This window comes from Gavia stellata, chromosome 16, assembly GCF_030936135.1.
Source record: "Gavia stellata isolate bGavSte3 chromosome 16, bGavSte3.hap2, whole genome shotgun sequence".
Classification (NCBI taxonomy): Eukaryota; Metazoa; Chordata; class Aves; order Gaviiformes; family Gaviidae; genus Gavia; species Gavia stellata.
In genome coordinates this window covers 6,695,756-6,714,724 of record NC_082609.1, presented here as the reverse complement: position 1 = coordinate 6,714,724, position 18,969 = coordinate 6,695,756, and the positions used below count along the sequence as shown (strand labels likewise).

Genomic DNA, 18,969 nt, shown 5'->3' with positions numbered 1-18,969 from the left:
GCACTGACTGATAGCTCAGAGCACTGTACACCCACTCACCCTGTGGGGAGGCAGAGTGGAGCCCACCGGAGATGCACTCCGTGTGGGAGTTTTGCCCAGCCTGGCTGGTCCCAGACACCAAGGGCTTCCACAAGTTCCCCTGTGTCCTCAGCCATCTGCATCTGGCAGGGGATGTCCATGGCCAGGCCACACCTCACAGCACCTGCAATAAAACTGCTGGCCACTGTGCTCATGGGGAAACTGAGGCAGGTTGTAGGAGAAATTGTCACGGTCGCTTGGTGAGACCCTGAGACAGTGGCTGGGGTTCACCCCATTCCTGCTGTCAGGTCCCTGTGGTTTTTTTTGTCCTTCGTCTTCTGCTGGGTAATGATGGAAGCAAAAGTGCTCATAGAGCTCATGCAGAGCTGCTGCTTGTGGGGAGGAGTTGCTGAATCCAGGGGAAGCGCCAGATCTCTGCCAGCTGCTGGGACGGTTTGCCGGGAGGGTGTTTGTGCAGGCAGCGCCAACAGGTAGGCAGGAAGGGTGTGTGCCCACTGCCTGTGCCCTGGGAAGCTGGGACAGCACCAAGCAGGGCTGCAGTGGCATTTTTTAGTGGCAGCCTCACAGGAAGAAGGAAAAGGGATGCTGTGGAGTTGTAGCCAGAGCTGTCAGGGTGGAGGACATCAGGGTGCCTGGAGGAAGCCAGGTCCCGCAGCCCTGTACAGGCTGTTGCGGAGCCAGGGACGCCAGAGAACTCTCCATCATATGCAAGTGCACTGTGGCCCTGTCAGGAAGCAGAGGGGCCCATGAATTACGAGCACTGTCTCCCAAGGCCACGGTATTTCTGCCTAGCATAGCTCCAGAGGATGCAGGAGGCTTCTTTCTAGCTTCCTGTTGTTTACACAGCTCGCCGATGTGCTTGCACCACTGAGCACTCTGCCCCGTACTGCCAGCACGCCTTGCCACTGCTCTTCGGCACTCACCTCCCTCCTGCTTCCCTATCACCATAAGTCCTCTCCCTCCATTCCTCCCACCCTGGATTTTTGGCAGACCCTCCCATCTCCCTGCCCTACCTGCATTTCAGAAGCACCCTGCAGGCTGCAGCATCCCAATTCCCTGACAGATTTGGGCACTTCTCCCCGCTCGCCTGTCTCAGCCTGAAGAGGTACCACCATGCCGCTGTGAGACACCAGCAGCACCTCTACTTGGGATGTTTCCCTCCTGTTATTTGTTGAATCAGGGGCAGCAGGAGCACCCTTGGGTGCTGCACCCTCTGCTCTCCAGGCCAGCATCCAGCCAGTCTGTGACATTCCCGACTTACAGTCCCAGCAGGGGTTGAAGGCCTTGCTGCTGAGCAAAGTGGCATCAAGAACTGCCCCAGGCACACATGAATGGATTTCACCCCTGCCTTTCTCCACCCCTAGCAGGGAAGGATGAAACCACAGGCCTGGGAGTGAAGACACTGCCTGGGACACCAGTATCTATTCCCCGCCTGCATTTTCACATGCATAGATGTCTGCCTCACTAGTGATTGCAAAGCACCCTTATAAAACATATTAGAACTGTGTAACCAAGAGACCCAGGCAATTTTGCAGAGTCAGAGGACAGGGGCGTCAATTCTCAGACACAATGCTATTTTTGCTGCCTTTTTCCCAGCTGACCCTCTCTCCATCTCTCTCCTCTTTCTCTTGTTCCTCCCCGGCTGCTGGATTAGCAATAGCAGGCACCGGGCAGCAAGGCGCCATCAGCGGGACCGGATGCCCGAGTGCAAGGACTGGAAAGATGTGTCGCAGCAGGACGCGGTGAACCCCATTGAGAGCATTGACACCTGGGTGGAGTTCGTGGAGGGACGGAACAAGGTGAGACTGTAGCCCCAAACCCATCCCGGAGCGGGAACCTGGAAACAGGCACCCTCGGAGGGGTTCTTTGCGATCAGCCAGCAAAAGTGGCCTGGAAATGAGCCTGGCAGAGACAGATTTGGGGAGGGCTTCACACCTCTGCTTCTAAAGTAAACCATCAGCAGCCATTCCCAGCTCTGGGGCTCCGCAGTACCAGGCAGCCCCAGGGCGAGGGAGAGCTGTCATCTTTGAGAAATTACCCTGCGTCTAGAGAGGCTCCCGCTGGGGCTGACTCTGCAAGAGGGTTTACACCGATCGCTGTTGAACACAGGGCACCCAGCTAGGGAGAGCATGGGGGATGTGTGCTGTGGGGGTCGCGTGGCCATTTCTCAGCACTCTTGCATGAGCTGTTTTGGGTGAGCCAAACCCCACAGAGCAGCCTGGGCAGCTGGGAAGGGAGAGCAGGAGTCACAGACTGATCAGGAAATCTCTGGCCTCGGGAACATGCATGTGTATGGCAGGTTATTTCATCCAGCTGTCCCCATCCCAGTGCGGTGAGTGTGGTATGGAGATGCTGGCATCCATCCGCTGCATGTTTTTGAGTGAGAGCACATGTGCCCCACAAAGCCCACTTCTCCATCACAGTGTTTCCTCTCTGGAAGGAACATCTCTTCCTCCTTGCAGCGTGTGACCTGCAAACAGCCAGACACTGCTTGCTGCCTGTTTCTTTCTGTCTCTTTGGTAGCCACAACTGTCAGGTCTGCACCATGACTGGGTTCCTGTTCCTGCTGGTGTTGGGCACCAGCCGCTCGCAGAGGGATGCAGAACAAACAAACGGGCCCCCATTTCCGAAAGTCACTTCCTGTTTTCCTACACACCTCCAAAGGCACTTCCCGTCCCCTGGCCTGACCGGGAGTTCGTCACTGTGCCAAAAGGGTGGCAGGGGCAGATGCTGCTCCTCCCAGAGCAGACGAAAGGAGAGGCAGGGATTGGTGACCGCCCAGGGAAGCGTGCAGGGGTGCTGGGAGCTCCTGGGTGAGAAGCCCTTATGTCCCCCTCCAGATGTGACTCTCATCTTGGTTCCTTTTGATTTTTTCATGTTTTCCCCCATTCCTTGTCCCTCTTGTCTTCCTCCTATTCCTCAGCTGTCCTTCTCATTCCTTGTCTGTTTAGTTGTCACCATCCTGGAGGTCCAACTCAGGTGGTGCAGCCCAGGGATGTGCAAGAGCTCTGGGAGAAGAGAGCTCTTCCATTTGGGACGCTATGTCCTCAAATCTGCTTTCTCTCCCTCTCCTTCTCCTTTCTGCCTGTCTTCTCTTACCATCCTCCTCTGGTTTTTATTCTGTCTGGAAAGACCAGGATGAGCCACAGGGTGTGCAGTGCACAGCCATGCACTGCAGACAGCAGGATGATGTCAAATCCAGAAACCTCAACTCAAACGTAATAGTGCAGATTAGAAGGAAAATCCCCAAGAAACAGGAAAGGCAGCACACAAAAGTGCCAGCAATAGGGTCACTTTGGCTGTATGGAATAACCCCAAGAAACGGAAAAGGCAATGCGCAAAAGTACTAGTAATAAGGTCACTTCAGCTGTGTTGAATATGCACTGAATGAATGACTGTTCCTTCTGATTAACAGAAGCTAATACACTACCACTTAGAACGGAAATGCTTTGCAAAGTCTATGGGATGAATAGTAAAGGCAAAGTAGTTTCCCTGTAGGAACACAATGTTTTTGCATTGTAAACATTGTCTCATTAGAGGGATTTTTGCATGCAATTACCTTGTCATTTAAACTGGGAGGGAGGAGAAACCTGTGCTTCAAACTGCAGATCTCCTCTAAGGGGAGTGCTTGTAACACATTTGGCAGCTGGCACATGTGCAGTGTGAGCCGGGAGGAGAGCAGCCTTACTCCCCAGCTGCCTTTCCTGGCTTATTTGGAGACAGCATCTCCTGGGTCCCTGCTCCCAGGACAGAAGCTTGGCTGTTTGCCCAATCTCAGTAATATCTTGCTGGAAGGAGGGAGGAGGAAGCTTTTAGGACCATGTCTATGTACACTTGGAATTTAAAGGGAGATGACAGCTCTTCTGAACTGGTGAGAGGTGGGATGCTTTCACAGGTTTGATTTCCCCTTATGGATAAAAGGAGTGCTTGCAGGTCTGTAAATACCTGTAAACTCCACCGAACTCTGTGGGACACTAAGCAGTCACTTCACTGCAGAGGGCTCAGGGAATGAAAGTCTTGGTGTCCTTTCCCTTTCTCCCCACTGTTATAAGGCTTGGCAGGAGCTTAGCCATTCCCTCAGCCCTGCATCATGTTCATGTCCCCCTTGCTGGGCACAGGCCTGTCCCCGTGGTGACCCAAGGGGCTTAGCAAGAAGTTTGCTCCCATGGAAAGGCATCTATGGCTGGCTGGGCTCCATAAAAAGGAGTAGAGATCAGGAATAAAACCATGTTGCTGTTGCTAGAGCCAGCAGATGAGGCTTGAAATGCACAAAAGGCTATTGAGTAAAGGGCTATTTTTGCACAACCCTTTCCCAGGTACAGCTGCCGCCTGGGGCCAGGCTTGCTGTGTGCTTTGCTGTCTGCCAGAGAGCAGCACTGATCCTACTTCTCTTCCCTCTTGTTCTTCCTAACTCCTTCTTATACTCTCTTCTCCCATCAGACAGTCAGCAAACTGGCCATCCAGGAGGCCAATGTCTCTGTCATGTACAAGTGTATCGCCTCTAATAAAGTGGGTCGAGACGAGCGGCTGATCTACTTCTACGTGACCAGTGAGTACTGTGGACAGCCCCTTCACCTGCATCGGCCGAGCTCTCTGCTCAAAACAGGCAGGTCCCTAGACCTGCCAGGTCCTGTCATTCACAGTTAGCACCTTAAACAGTGACCAGGAAGCCAGCAGGAAAGCAGGGCTACCCCAGAGCTCTGCTGAGTGGTAAAAGCTTGGAGCCCTGGCAGCAGATAGCACAGGCAGTCTTGGAGCAGCCTTGGCAGGTCCTGGGCTGGGGACGTCCTGCTGGCTCAGGCCCAGGCAGCTCCCTGGGCTGGGGATGTGCCTGGTCCAAGAGCATCCTCTAGTGGCACTGCCCGACCCGCTCCCAGGCAGGGTCCCGCTGGCCCGAGCCCCTCGGCAGGGTCCCCACGAGATGTTGGTGGTGGGAAGAAGCTGAGAGCCCAGCAGTGTGGGCTGGAGTCGTAGCCCATATGGGGCTGCATAAGCTTCCTGCCAGCAGTACCCCGTGCTGCGGGAGTCTGTCCCTGTCTGCTGGGGACAGGGAGCCTGGCAAGGGCACAGCAGAGGCTTATCTTCCTGCCTCTCTGGACAGACCCCAGAAGCCTGGGCTCATGGCCCTCACCTGTGCTGTCAAAGCCACCAGCTTTTGTGGAGGCAGATGAACGTCTTCAGTCAGTGCTCCAGTAATGCTCTGTGTGTGCAGTTGTCCAGCCTAGCTGTGTAACTGCCTGCACGTGTAAAAGAAGGCACAGAGTGCTGCAGCTGAGCTGAGAGCAGTGACAGCCTAATTCAGACCTCCCAGACTTGTTTCAGTTGTGACCCCATCTTAACTCGACCCTGGGACTTCAGCATATCTCTTAGCACTCACTGAGCTTAAGCTGTTGGTTGCTAGCAGTTTACATGTCACAGTGCTGCTCTAGACTGGTTTCCTTGACCCTGGCTGAGGATGGGGGGCCCTCAGAGAGCTGAGCCCAAGGAGACAATTTCATTGTGTCTGGAAGCTCAGCCATGAAAACTCATTCACATGTTCATTTCCTTCCTGAAAGCCATTCCAGATGGGTTTGAGATTGAGTCCCAGCCCTCAGAAGAGCCCATAGAGGGGCAGGACCTACAGCTGAGCTGCAATGCAGACAACTACACCTACGAGAACCTGCAGTGGTATCGGCTGAACCTCTCCAAGCTCCACGACGAGGAGGGCAATCCCCTTGTGCTGGACTGCAAGAACGTCCACCACTATGCCACCAAGATGCAAGGGGAGCTGCGCTTCCAGCCCGACTCCAACGATGCGACCTTGCTGCTCACCATCCCCAACATCTCCCTAGGCGAGGAGGGAGACTACGTGTGTGAGGTGCAGAACCGGAAGACCCGGGAGAAGCACTGCCACAAGAAATACATCTCTGTGCAGGGTGAGGGTCTGCAGGGCAGGCGGGAGTGACGAAGGAGAGCTGGTGCTCTTGCTGCCATCAGCTTCCCAGTCCATCCCCAGGGGAAGCCACGCAAGCAAGCTAAACTCAAGGTGGCAAAGGCAGGGCACCTGGGTTCTCAAGACACCCTTCAGCAGGGGTCAGAGACCCAAAGCCCCCCAGGAACACAGATATTCTTTTGATCAATCAGTTTCTCGTTTTCCCCTCCTCCTCTTTGTGCTGCTCCTCCAGCCCTGGAGATCCCCCGCCTCAAGCAGAACCTGACAGACATTTGGGTGAACGTCAGCGACTCCATAGAGATGCGCTGTAAGGTGGATGGCAACCACGTTCCTGAAATCAGCTGGTACAAAGACGAGAAACTGGTGGAAGAAGTGTCAGGTACAGTAGGCCGGGGGTGAATCAAAGGCAGGACATCATGTCTGGCGGCTGGAGAGCTGAACACTGCTAGGTTCTGGGAGTTGCTGTGCCCAGGCAAAGGCACCCATTCTCTGAATTGGTGGAACTCTGCTTTTAATCATGTTCTATCCCAGTTTGATGCAGTCTCACCAGCCAAGTCTATGCCCTAGGGCCTGGTTCAGCACTGTCTGTGCATGTGCACATTCAGATGGAGAGCAGAGAGAGAGAAATCATTCCTCTTCTTACTCCCAGCCCAGTGCCTGGCATCTCTGCTCAGGCAAGGACCAACCCAGACCCCATGGAAGGAACATGAGAAGGATCCAGGCACATTGCAGAGGGAAAGGAACAGGTCCTGGAACTGAAGCAGAGCTTGACACACCAGCTGGACTGCCTGGGCACCGTCCCCATCCAGCGTTGTCTGCAGGGGTTTCATCCCCTCCATACACTGCCTGGGGAAGGCCCCTCCAGGGTAGTTCTGGGGCCATCACGCCACAGAAGAGAGCCTCTACCAGCTGGTGCAATTTCATTCTGCTATCTAAAATGACCCAGCCAAAAAATAGGAGCCTTATTTTGAGCCTGAATGAGTCCAGTATACTAATTCCTCCTCCCTGTGAGTGACAACTGCAACACTCTGTGCCTTACAGGGATCGACCTGGCGGACTTCAACCAGAGGCTGAGCATTCAGAGGGTGAGGGAAGAGGATGCTGGGCTCTACCTGTGCAGTGTCTGCAATGCTAAGGGCTGTGTGAACTCCTCGGCCAGTGTCTCCGTGGAAGGTACCAGCAGCCACGACACCCCTGGGGATGAAGGGGGGCGAGTAGGAGTATGGCCAAGGTCCCGTGCCTCTTCCCTGTGACACCAGGCAGCGGGAGGCAGTGAAAACCCCTAGGCCTTGCTGGTGGCATGGTGGTCTCAGGGGAGGATCTGTAGTCCAGAGCATGTTTAGCTCAGGCAAACACACCTCCCCAGTCTTGCCACATCCTGAAGCAGGCCACAAGGGATGGCTGAGCTGGGGTGCAGAATGGGAATCTCTGAAGCTACAATTTCCCTTGCATCCCACAGGCTCTGATGACAGGACCAATGTGGAGATAGTCATCCTGATTGGGACTGGGGTTATCGCTGTTTTCTTCTGGATCCTCCTTATCCTCATCTTCTGTAACATCAAAAGGGTACGTGACTGTTTCTGTCCCGGGGCAGGGGAAGTGGCTTAGCGGGGCTTGGGGCAACATCATTGCTGTGATGTGTGGCTGTATGACAGCACCCGCTAAAAGGAGGTCATTGTGCCTTGCTTCAAGCGCTCTCGCTGCCAAGGACAGGGTGCATAAGGGCTGTGGTAAAGGAGGTGACAGGGAATGGCCTTTGCCAGGGGGAAGCAGGTCAAGACAGGCAAAGGAACCAAATCCCCTCTGGGAGTCAGCACCCAGTGCAGGGAGGGCACCTCCTCACCCTCTGTGTTGGCTGATTCCTGCAGCCTGCCCACGCAGACATCAAGACAGGCTACCTCTCCATCATCATGGACCCTGGCGAGGTGCCCTTGGAGGAGCAGTGCGAGTACCTGCCCTATGATTCCAGCAAGTGGGAGTTCCCACGAGACCGCCTGCGCCTAGGTGAGCCAGACCCCCTTCCTGCCACTGCATGCTGCAGCCAGGGCTTCCCACCAACCCTTCAAACTCACCTTCCAGGTTTCTTACACACACACATCTGTATATTTGATGCCTTCTCTCTGCTTCAGGCTTCCCATCTTCTTCCCCAGACTGTCCCTAAAGCCCAGCTGTGCCTGGGAAATGTCTTTGGGTTTTACTATGGACAGATCTGAGCCAACTGTAAGCCCAGACTCTCCCAGTGTACCCTCACAGGCATCACTGAGACCGAGAGACCTCTGGGCATGCTTTAAAACCCATCCCCATATTCTCCAACTGGCAATCTGGACAGAACAGCCCAGTCTACAGCAGGTACCCCGAGTTCAGGACCAAGACTGCATCCATTATCCTCATGATGAGACATCCGCTTGCAGTCTCTTCCCTCTGTCTGGGAGAGTTAAAAGGGCTGCAGACTACCTCTGAGGCACAGAGCGGTGACATTAGCCCTGGCTGCTGTGCTGCAAGGTGTCAGGTTTACCTTCCCCACACACTCTGCTTGAGGGCAACAAACAGCCCCTCACTTCTGCAGGGCCGTTTCCTTCCTCAGCTTTGTCCATGCCAGCTCTGCCTCAGTTCCTCCCATCATCCTTTCTCTTATTCTCACCGCCAGAGCAAGCAGCCACCTGGGAAGGGCACACGTTCCACTCCTTCCTTTTCCTTTATGACCTTTTTTCTTTCTTGTTCCCATGGTTTCCTGTTGGATTTTTTGTTTTTTTCATTCCATTTTGCCTGTGCTGCACCTGCTTTCCTTCACACTGCCTCTCTCTTTGCCCATAGGTAAAGTCCTGGGTCACGGTGCCTTTGGGAAGGTGGTGGAAGCATCAGCATTTGGGATCAATAAAAGTAACAGCTGTGAGACCGTAGCAGTCAAAATGCTGAAAGGTATGTGGGCAGCGAAGTAGAATATGGAGTCTGTGTGGACAGCAAAGGATGAGGCATCTGCCAGAGAATGTCCACCCTGTAAATGCCTGTCTTTTGCACAAAGCATTTGTTAAGGCCGTGGAAAATGTTTTATCATCTCCCACAAGCACTCCTGTGTGCTTCTGCTTGAGCCAGTCCTGAACTAGGGGAGAGGAGCTGGAGCCAGCCTTTTGATTTATGGCTTCTTGGCCTCAATACAGTTGATCCTCTTGACCTCCCCTCGTGGATGCTTTTGCCCCATTCAGCTGCACTGGGGGGCAAGTGGCAGAGCAGACAGCAGGGACTTAGGGAAATTGGCTTTCAAGGACATTTAGCTGTCTGCAAAGGCAAAGAATGAGATTTGTCTCAAAGGAAGAACAAGAATCCAGAGCCCCTCTTTGGCAGGTCACTGAAGGAGGCGTTGCTCCCAATTGCCTTCTTCCAAATGTGCCTGTATTTCGTGTTATGGGCCAGGTTCAGAGCTGGGTAAGGAAGCAGACTGCAGCTCCTACCCAGCTCTGAGGGCTGAATTGGCTTTGTGCCCAAAGCCTGGTCAATCCAGAGTGAGATTTTAAGCTTTTATAGCCACGCTTCCAAACAGGCATCCAGAATACTATTCTGTAATTTGGCACCCAACAAAATACCGAGGCAGTCTCTGGCCAGCAGTGGCCTGTATGTGGAAACCGAGTCATGGCTCATCTCAGCAGCACTTACCACTGCAAGTGTACAGATGATCTGCACAGCAATTGCAGAGGGAAGCCTGGCTGTGCAAGCTTGCTTTACAGTCCTTTGAGGCATGGCTCTCACCTGGCCCATCAGCTGCAGTTCAAGAGGATGCTTCTCCCTCTCTGACTAAATTTACAAACTCCCAAGTAAGGCAAAATGCATATGGGGAAGCAGAGAAGTATGAAAAAGGCACACAAAACCAGAGAACAAACCCTGAGGGTAAAACAGAGGATCAAGGGTTGGTGCAAATTAGGTACTCGGAGAGAAGATTCAGTACAGGCAGCTGGCAGGGGCACAAGCCTGTGTTTGCTATTGGAGAGGAATCATAAAAAGATATCCTGGGTTTGAGCTGAGACAGCTCCTATCTTCAGTCATGATCAAAAGACTCAGATGCCTTTTGTTTCTAATTTTCCTTCAAATTGTTTTATGGCTCATTGTCTCAGTTTGGAGAGGGCAGAGATTCAAACGTGTATGTAAGCCTCAAGTGATCTTTTTCCCTGCAGAACTATCACAAGGAAAAACCTGTTGGGCACAGGTTGTGTTGTCATTTGCTCTGGGTCCCTGCACCTGTAGGGAGCACCCGACACATTACAGCAGGGATTCTGGGAGCTCCAGACAAGGCTCTGACATTTCATATGGAAACATGCAATAACAAAATGTACCAAGGCTTTGGGGTCACAGACTCCTCAGCAAGACTCGCGTTAACACTCTACTAAGGGAAGGGTGGCAAGGGAGAGTGAAAAGCTGTGAGGAGGTGTCATGACGTAGTCTTTGTGTTTCCAGAGGGAGCTACTGCAAGCGAGCACAAGGCTCTGATGTCAGAGCTGAAGATCCTCATTCACATCGGGAATCACCTCAACGTGGTGAATTTGCTGGGTGCCTGTACCAAACCCAATGGTAAATATCCCAGGGCAACAGGCTGTGCCTGCTCCCAGAGATCAGTGCTTGTTCCCTGTGTCCTTTCTGCTGGCCACGTGTGTGACCACAGGGACATGTGGGGATGTTATTGGTGTGTCTGTGTGCACTTAGGGCAGGTGCCACAGCTCAGCGGGGCTGCACATAGCATGAGTCGGGGCAAATTCTGACCATCCCAAGCCCTTACCTCTTCCCCTGACCTTTGGTGTCTTCTCACCAGGTCCACTCATGGTTATTGTTGAGTTCTGCAAGTATGGAAACCTCTCCAACTACCTGCGGACCAAGCGGGAAGGATTCAGTCCTTACAGGGTAAGTAGCTTCCTTTGCCCCTAGGGACCTGTCCCATGTCTAGGGAAGGAAGACATGTAGCCTGAAACGTGATCTGACAATGGGATAAAGACACCCTCTGTCTAGCAGCAGATCAACTTTACACAGTGATCTTGGTTCATGTGCACATCAGGGAAGATAGGTGCTGCCAGGCCAGAATTACAGTCTAAGTACAGGAAAAGACTGTGCAGCTCGCGGGTGCAGGGGTTACAGTGTGTGTTGCCTGCTGAGGTTTTTGGTTTGGTCTCCTTGCCAGGAGAAGTCTCCCAGGCTGCGTATTCAGGTCCAGTCCATCGTGGAGGCAGTGAGAGCAGACAGGAGGAGTCGCTCTGGGACTAGCGACAGTGCTATCTTCAACCGCTTTCTGATGCACAAAAGCCAGACAGCACAGCCGATCCAGGAAGGTAATACTCCAGCTTTGGCAGCAGCTCCTCACCTGGCCCACCAAAAAAATGCCAGACTTGGCTAACTTGGGGAGTGGGTAAGGCATGACCGTGGGGAGCTGGGATCCAGCCTTGGAGCTGATGACTCCACTGGTGCATGGCAATTCCCCGAACAAGACTATTACAGTCATCTGTTGTCTCTTGTAATAGACTCTCAAAACCCAGAAGGGAGTATTAAATCCCTTTGGATTTTTTTAGCCTAAAGAAAGGAGAATTGAGGGGGATCTCAGTGGGTCCTCCCTAGGACCTCCCTGTCTGGCTGACATGTGCTGGAGGCTGGACTGATTCTCCTCACACTTAAGCAGGTTCCTGCCATGTGCTTTCTGCCACCTAAGCAGAAAATCCTACAGGGGAGCTGCTTACTGCAGTTAGCACTGAGGACTAGCTGTATCTCACCAAGGGTCTAGTTGTATCCCACAGTCCTGGAGAGGGGCAAGGAGGACAAGACCACTCACTGTCTAATTATTTTCTTGTAATCCTGGACAGTGGATGACTTGTGGCAAAGCCCCTTGACTATGGAAGACCTGATCTGCTACAGCTTCCAGGTAGCACGTGGTATGGAGTTCTTGGCATCCCGAAAGGTGAGTTCACCCTTTCCTTCGCTCCCCTCTTCTTTTGTGCATGCCTGACCAGAGAAGGCCTGCCTACAGCCACTTTACAGATAACACACAGAGAGATTCAGTGATCTGCCTCGCACTTCTCAGGAAGTCTGAGGTAGCCCTGTGTACGCAAAGTCCTCTTGCATTTCATCCTCTCCTTAACCGTCTCCTTTTGAATTTTTTATCTTTAGCTCCTTCCCACTTCCACCATTCCCCCATTACAGCTCAGGTTCAGGAGGGGATGGGGGTGCTCTGCACTTTTTGATGGTGGTTCCTGTCCCTCTGATTTTGCCCCTTCTTCTTCATGTGCCCTCAGTGCATCCACAGAGACCTGGCGGCTCGCAATATCCTGCTGTCAGAGAACAACGTGGTAAAGATCTGTGACTTTGGCCTGGCCCGGGACATCTACAAGGACCCCGACTATGTCAGGAAGGGCAGTGTGAGTGCCATCTTCTCAAACCCTATACAGATTAGGCCCCATTGAGGTGTTCATAAACTACACTGGGGCTAGAATAAACTGAGGAAAAGATGAAAAAGGAGGAGTGGAACCACTTGTGTGACTGGGACCAGGAACCATTGGCCCAATGATGTGTGTGCTGTTCTCCTCCTCCACCAGCAGACTTCTGTCTCCTTCCTTCTGCCCCTCAGCCTGTAATTAACTTACTCTTCTTTCTCTATACTCTTTCCTTCCCCTTTCAGTGTCTCCATCCCTCCCTCTGGCCTAATCAAACCTCCATTCCTCCATGGAAAGAGGAGCAGGACTATCGGCTCTGGTTTACTTTCATCCCTTTCATCCCATTGCTATAAGAAGGGCTGTCCTGGGACATGTCCCTGACTGAACGCTTGTGCCTTGCCTCTTCCTCCTGTAGGCCCGCCTCCCACTGAAGTGGATGGCTCCAGAGAGCATCTTCGACAAGGTCTACACTACCCAGAGTGACGTCTGGTCCTTTGGGGTCCTCCTCTGGGAAATCTTCTCGCTAGGTGAGTGCTAATGAGGGTCACATGCTGCTGAGGGAGACCTCTCTTCCCACATAGCAGCTTGGTGGGTAAGTCTGTGCAGGAGGCCCTGATGCTCTGAAGCATGTCTAAGGAGTAATGGGAAGAGACATTGATGTAGGCAAAAAAAATATGGAGGCCATATCCACCCACTAACAGGGTGATGGGGAGACAGGCATGCAGAGGTGGCCTCCAGCTCACTGAGGCAGAGGGACCTGTCTTAGGCGGCACCAAGGACTTGGGCTGTGTATGACAAGTGACCACATCTCCCAGTGTTTTGGGAGGAACGGCAGTCTCAGAAGGACGGGTTTCTGATGGCACATTTCGCATTCCCACCCCTCTTCGAACCTCCTTTAGGGGCATCTCCATACCCTGGAGTCCAGATCAACGAGGAGTTCTGCCAGAGGCTCAAAGACGGTACCAGGATGAGAGCCCCAGAGTACGCCACAGCAGAAATGTGAGTCAGAAACCCTATGGATCCCAGCGTTGGTCAGAGCAGAGCCCTCTGTGGGATGGTAGAAACCTCCCAGATCCCAGCACAGGGCAGGACAGGCCCCTCTGTGGGATGCAAAGAGCTTTTAGCCAGGGTGGAGGATAAGCCAACACATCCTTCATCCCAGGCAGCTGCCTGAAGGGCAAGCCAGATGGGTTCGAATCAGAGCTATCTAGGTACCCTTGCATACCCACACTGGGATGGGTCTGTAAGTGGGAAATGTGCTTTCCTGCTCTGAAGGGTAACAGAAGTGTCTGAATTAGCTCCTTGTGCACTGTTATATTCAGTGCATAATGAACCAACCCCCTTCCAGTAGGTCCACATGGACAATGTGCTGGGGGGTGCCACGCTTTCCTTCACAGCAGGCACCAAGTGGGTGGGAGCTGTAGAGTGGGGTGGGAGGGGATTTCTGTGGCATACAACCAGCATCTCTTCTTGGCAGTTACCGTATAATGCTGAGCTGCTGGCACGGTGATCCCAAGGAGAGACCAACTTTCTCTGACCTGGTGGAGATACTGGGGAACCTTCTTCAGGAAAACGTCCAGCAGGTGAAAACCTCTCTGTGTCCCTGCTCAGCTCCAGACAGCTCTTTCTTCCCCCACCACTAGCTCCCTTGCTGTGCCCTCCTCTGACTCCCTGGCCAATGCAATACCTTTGCATAGGCCAAGGGATAACACAGCGTTTCCTGGATGAGAGAGGTCTGTTTCCCAGAGGTGCTAGAGAGCTCATTTCTGCGATAGCCCTCTCGCTGCATCCTCATATAGCTCCACTTGTTGCAGGGCAAGTACCTTCTCAGGCGTCATTCCAGTATTTCCATCCTAATCCCCAGATGATTGTTTGACATTTTTCAGCTGAGTCAAGGCCCTGGTACTCCTGCCTCCCACACGCCAGCATAATGAAAACCAGGGCTTCACCAGGGTTTCTGAAACTCTATCCTCAGATCTAAATGTCAGGGCCATGTGAACCAAACAACTGTTCCATTAAAGCAGTCAGATATACAAATTTCTCTGAAACTATTACTAATCACTGCCATGCAGTAACTCACTAGGACTTTTAACTGCAGTGAGCGCACAGCTCTGATTTTAACATTTTCTTGATGTTCCATTTCATAAGATGATAGCTAAATGCTTAAATATGAATACTGTCTCGTCCTGACATCCCTGATTTTAACCTTTCAGCACTGGATCCCAGCACAGGCATGACTAAGCCACAATGATGTGCCCCCGGAGCACAGTGCTCTGTCCATGTAGGCTAGAGAACTGTAGGTGCTGTAGGACTGAGTTGTTTTCCTGCTCACACACACCTCCATACACCTGCAACACTTGCAGCTAAACACAGAGGGCACAGAAATCTGCAGCCAGATATTTCGCCCCAGAGAAACAAAAGACAAACCAGAAACTTTCTTCCTCAGTTCTGACAGCTTCTGCTTGTAGAGCCCTTTCTTGTGGGAAAGCCTCCCCCTTCTTGTAAGGCCACTCACTGTTCTTCCTACCAGGAAGGGAAGGACTACATCCCGCTGAATGACTCTCACAGCTCAGAAGATGATGGTTTCTCCCAGGTGCCTTCCTCTGCCCAGCAAAACTCAGATGAAGAGGACTTTGACATGAGGATACGCTGCCACAGCCTAGCAGCAAGGTGAATCCCCTCTGAAAAAGGCAGAGAGAGCCCAGCAGGCAGCCTGCAGCCTGAGCTGTAAGGGAGCCTGAGGGATATGGGGTGAACCCAGCAGCAAGAGGTTGGAAAAATCCCAGGTGATCAAGTGTGATCCAAGCATTTAGGCCATAGCATCTTGCTTATAAAAGCAAAATCACTTTCCTTTGCTGATGAGAAAGAGCCCTTGATGTGTAAGCCTATGGCATTCCTTCTCGTGCCTCCAGCTGCACTGCCTGGGCATCACGTCCCACTAAATGCATCATGGCCCATCAGGTAGATGAGGAAAGAAGGTGTCAGCTGCCCTTCTGCTAGTGCAGGAGCTTCGTCCTATCTGTTCCTAACTAACCCAAACAATTAGGCCTAGGCTTCTCGTCTCTGGGGAGCTGTGATAGTGTGATGCCTGGGATCTATATGACATTACTCTGCTTATCCAGAGTGGAGAGGTAATCAGGGCCTGATTCGATCAGGAAGTCTGGGTGCTCCCCACTGCAGAAGTAGTATGGGGCTAAGAGGCCTAAGGTGACCCTATTCCCCTCCCCAAAACCACCACTTGGGTCATCTGCCTCCCTGCATACTTTGGTTGCATGGAGAGGAGGTTGGGTTCAGGTCCTGTTTATTCAGGACAGTGACTCTGTTGCTTTTACTGAATACAGTATGCTTCTGTCGGCAGATACTACAACTGTGTCTCGTTCCCTGGTTGTTTGACGGGTGGAAATCAGATCAGGTGTCCGTCCAGGATAAAGACATTTGAAGAGTTTCCCATGACACATACAATGTACAAGGCACACCCGGTGAGTAGCATCAGAGTGGGGTTGAGCAGGGGGAAAAGCAATGTTCAGCTGTTTCCTGACACCTTTGCTGTTAAGATCGTGGAAGGAGTATCTAATGTCAGTCTGTCTGTGTCATTCCTGTTCAGTCCGTCTAGTCCTATGCACATTCATTTCTCCACCTGGCACATATGGGTTTCTCTACAGCACAGCTTGTACTGCCTGAATGTGAAATAGGGAGGTTAGATCTACAAGCAAGGACTATAAAGGACCTCAGAGAAGAGCCTGCTCTTCACCCTTCTCAAATCTGTAAACATGCCTTGTTAAGCATACTGAAATCCAGCCAGGGCTAGGTAAATCCAGAGTACTTGTCTGCACCTCCCCTATCTTGATCCACACAGCAATGTGCAGTAGGAGTCCCCCTGGCCTCTCTAAACTGGGCTGGTACTTATATCTTCTGTAGTGACAAAACTTAAGTCATCTTGTTAGTCTCAGAGGAAAATTTCACCTCTCACAGATTTCATGGTAATACATCTTCCAGGCAGGGAGCACTCTTTTTTCTCCAAAAGTGGCATTGAACTGCACACACAAATCCTACCTTTGTACGTACTGGTTTTAAGAAGGCATCTAAGAAAATCAGTTCCAGCAAGACCATGGAGCATGCTGGTAAAGTGCCCCTGCTCCTTTTTTCCCATCACAGATACACATGATCTCATCTCCTGAATGATTCCTCCTCCCTTCCCACTCTGATCAGCTGACAGGGATGTTACTGATAACTCCTGTTGCTTCCTTCCAGGACAATCAAACAGACAGTGGGATGGTTCTGGCATCTGAGGAATTTGAGAGGATAGAAAACCGACACAGAAAAGAAGGTGGATTCAGGTACTCCTTAAGTCTAGCCACTCAGAACTCCCTGCTGCCAAATGCAGTGAGACCAGAAGGCAGCTCTCGGTGTCTCCCCGTAGGCTGTGCCCCTTGGGGCTCTCAGCAGCAGCAGGGCTGTGGGCCCTGAGCCAGATAAGTCCATGCACACATTAATGAGAGGCAAAACGCATGAAGAACAGACCTGCCTGCTGCTTCCTAGGGTTTAAAAATATAAACTGTGCCCATTCAACTGATCAAAACATGTTCCATGGGGTATGAGAATGTGTCCATTAAGATAATGAGGCACAGTGGAGTGTTAATAGGACTCTTAATGCTTTTTGACATTTTCTGGTGAAATGTGTCAGGGCTTGTTCAAGCAGTGGCAGGTGGGATGGATGGATGGAAACTATGCGGCTGCCATCTCCCTCCCCCAGCCCTGCCCCGACGTGGCATTGCAGGGATGGTACAGCCTTAGGACTTCCCACATGCCAGTATTGAGCCTGGCAGGTTGACCTGGCACTCTTGGGGCTGAGGTTGTTATGGACGGTTATGTCCTTGCCCCAGGCTTGTAAACTGGGGGAGAACCTGTCCAGCTCATGTCTGCTTGGTGCCAGAGCAGGCTGGGACCTTGTCTCTGTGACAGTGTGTTGAGCAAGCCATGTCAGCTCATGTGTAGACAAGGCCAGTCTCAAGCCTCTTCCTCACCTCCGCTGCCTCCCAACATCAGATCAGACTGGTCATTGTCTTTTCCCTTAACCATAGCCCTGTGGCCTCTCTGCTGTTGTATCAGACTGTCTCCTGCTTCTTGTCCTTGTCCTCTTTTTCCCTAATGCATGTCCCCATTGTCTCCTACACCATGGGCTACCTGGCATCCTGTCTCCTGGAAAACACTTCCCTTAAACCTCTCCTTGAATGTGTCCCTGCCCTTGCTCTTGTGACTTCTTGCTAGCCACCTGGCATTGGCAGGCGCTGAGATGGGATTGCTGATTTCTTCCCACATCTTCATCGTCTTCCTTTGTTTCCTTTCCCCCATCCTGGCTGTTGGTTTGTATCAGTTTCTGTTACTCTGGCCAGGTCTAGGAGCAACTGAGGCAATGTCTCCTGTCTCTCCCTGCTCATTGGGGTCCCAACCTTTCCCTGGGCTTCCCAAAGGTATCTAGAAGAGTCAAAATAACTCTGTCACCAAGTTATGTGCAGATTTTTCACAAAACATATGGGCTGTGCTTAGGTTTAGAGCAAGGCCTGGTGTTGTGCTTTGAAATGGAGGTGTAAGCCCATTCCTGATCCTGCCTCTTCCCCGCGCTTTAGCAGATGATGTTTCCTGAAGCTGGGATCTCTCTAAGCAGGACAGAGGCTTTCCAGGAGGGCTCAGACTGATCTTCTGTGTCTCTCTCCCTCACAGCAGTAAAGGGCCCAAACGAACTGTGGAGCTGCCAGGGGAACAGTCGGACCTGCGGGGCAGATGTCGGCCATCATATGGGTCCCAGGTCGGAGGCCAGACTTTTTACAACAGTGAATATGGGGAGCTGTCAGAACACTCTGAGGACGGCAGCTGCACCCCGCCTGGAGAGGGGGCCAGTCCCCCCACTCTCCACACTTCCTTCTTCTCTGAGCAGTACTAATGGCATCAGGCCCTGGAGGCGCCTGCCGAGGCACCCCCTCTCACCCTCCAAGCACATCATCAGGGTCACTCAGAGCTTCTCCTTCAAACTATGCCCAACCCCAGCAGGGAATCTACCCCGAACAGATGGGGAACACCAATGTCCTTGGAACCGCAGCATGACAGCCCACGCAGCACCTCCAGCTGCAGCTTCCCCGTGCTGGGACTGGAGAGAGCGCCTCACTGATTCCTCACGTTTCTTTTCTTCCTGCGGCTCAGACAGATGCATTCTGCCAGCGAGTGGGTGCCTGTGTTCGGCACTACAGCACCTTCTGCCTAGCATCCAGCCTCCACTCAGATCAGCTTCCCATTCAGAAAGCCCATTTCAGGTCAGATATAAATAGATCTGTCTTAGTCTCAAGTTTCTTCCTGGTGTGCAGCCTGAATGTTTTTCCTTGGATCGCTTCCTCCTCCTCTCCTCATGATGTCAGCTGCTGAGCTGCAGAGCAGAATCAAAGGGAAAAAATCCCTAGTGGTATTAGCAGCAAGAGCAGGACATTTTAAAGAGGTGTACGGAGAGATCCCGAGGGATCTTTGTAAATGTTCATGCACACTGTTCATTCTGGGTATGTGCTAGCCTCTCCATCTCCTCTGCAAGCAACACCCACACCTCTCTCA

At 52.3% G+C, this 18,969-nt stretch overlaps 1 protein-coding gene across 1 annotated transcript in view; it reads left to right on the top strand.

Annotated features, from left to right (window-relative positions):
- Positions 1 to 18,451, top strand: part of FLT4 (fms related receptor tyrosine kinase 4) — a 56,947-nt gene extending 38,496 nt beyond the window's left edge. Inside the window, exons 11-30 of the mRNA XM_059825133.1 lie at positions 1,700 to 1,838; positions 4,480 to 4,588; positions 5,595 to 5,954; positions 6,204 to 6,350; positions 7,013 to 7,144; positions 7,431 to 7,537; positions 7,840 to 7,975; positions 8,786 to 8,890; positions 10,418 to 10,531; positions 10,770 to 10,858; positions 11,133 to 11,280; positions 11,806 to 11,900; positions 12,235 to 12,357; positions 12,788 to 12,899; positions 13,272 to 13,371; positions 13,850 to 13,955; positions 14,903 to 15,042; positions 15,731 to 15,851; positions 16,624 to 16,709; positions 18,094 to 18,451. Of these exons, the coding sequence (XP_059681116.1) occupies positions 1,700 to 1,838; positions 4,480 to 4,588; positions 5,595 to 5,954; positions 6,204 to 6,350; positions 7,013 to 7,144; positions 7,431 to 7,537; positions 7,840 to 7,975; positions 8,786 to 8,890; positions 10,418 to 10,531; positions 10,770 to 10,858; positions 11,133 to 11,280; positions 11,806 to 11,900; positions 12,235 to 12,357; positions 12,788 to 12,899; positions 13,272 to 13,371; positions 13,850 to 13,955; positions 14,903 to 15,042; positions 15,731 to 15,851; positions 16,624 to 16,709; positions 18,094 to 18,313 (2,689 nt within the window). The 3' untranslated portion in view covers positions 18,314 to 18,451. The remainder of the gene's footprint in view (positions 1 to 1,699; positions 1,839 to 4,479; positions 4,589 to 5,594; positions 5,955 to 6,203; positions 6,351 to 7,012; positions 7,145 to 7,430; positions 7,538 to 7,839; positions 7,976 to 8,785; positions 8,891 to 10,417; positions 10,532 to 10,769; positions 10,859 to 11,132; positions 11,281 to 11,805; positions 11,901 to 12,234; positions 12,358 to 12,787; positions 12,900 to 13,271; positions 13,372 to 13,849; positions 13,956 to 14,902; positions 15,043 to 15,730; positions 15,852 to 16,623; positions 16,710 to 18,093) is intronic.
- Positions 18,452 to 18,969: the final 518 nt, after the last annotated feature.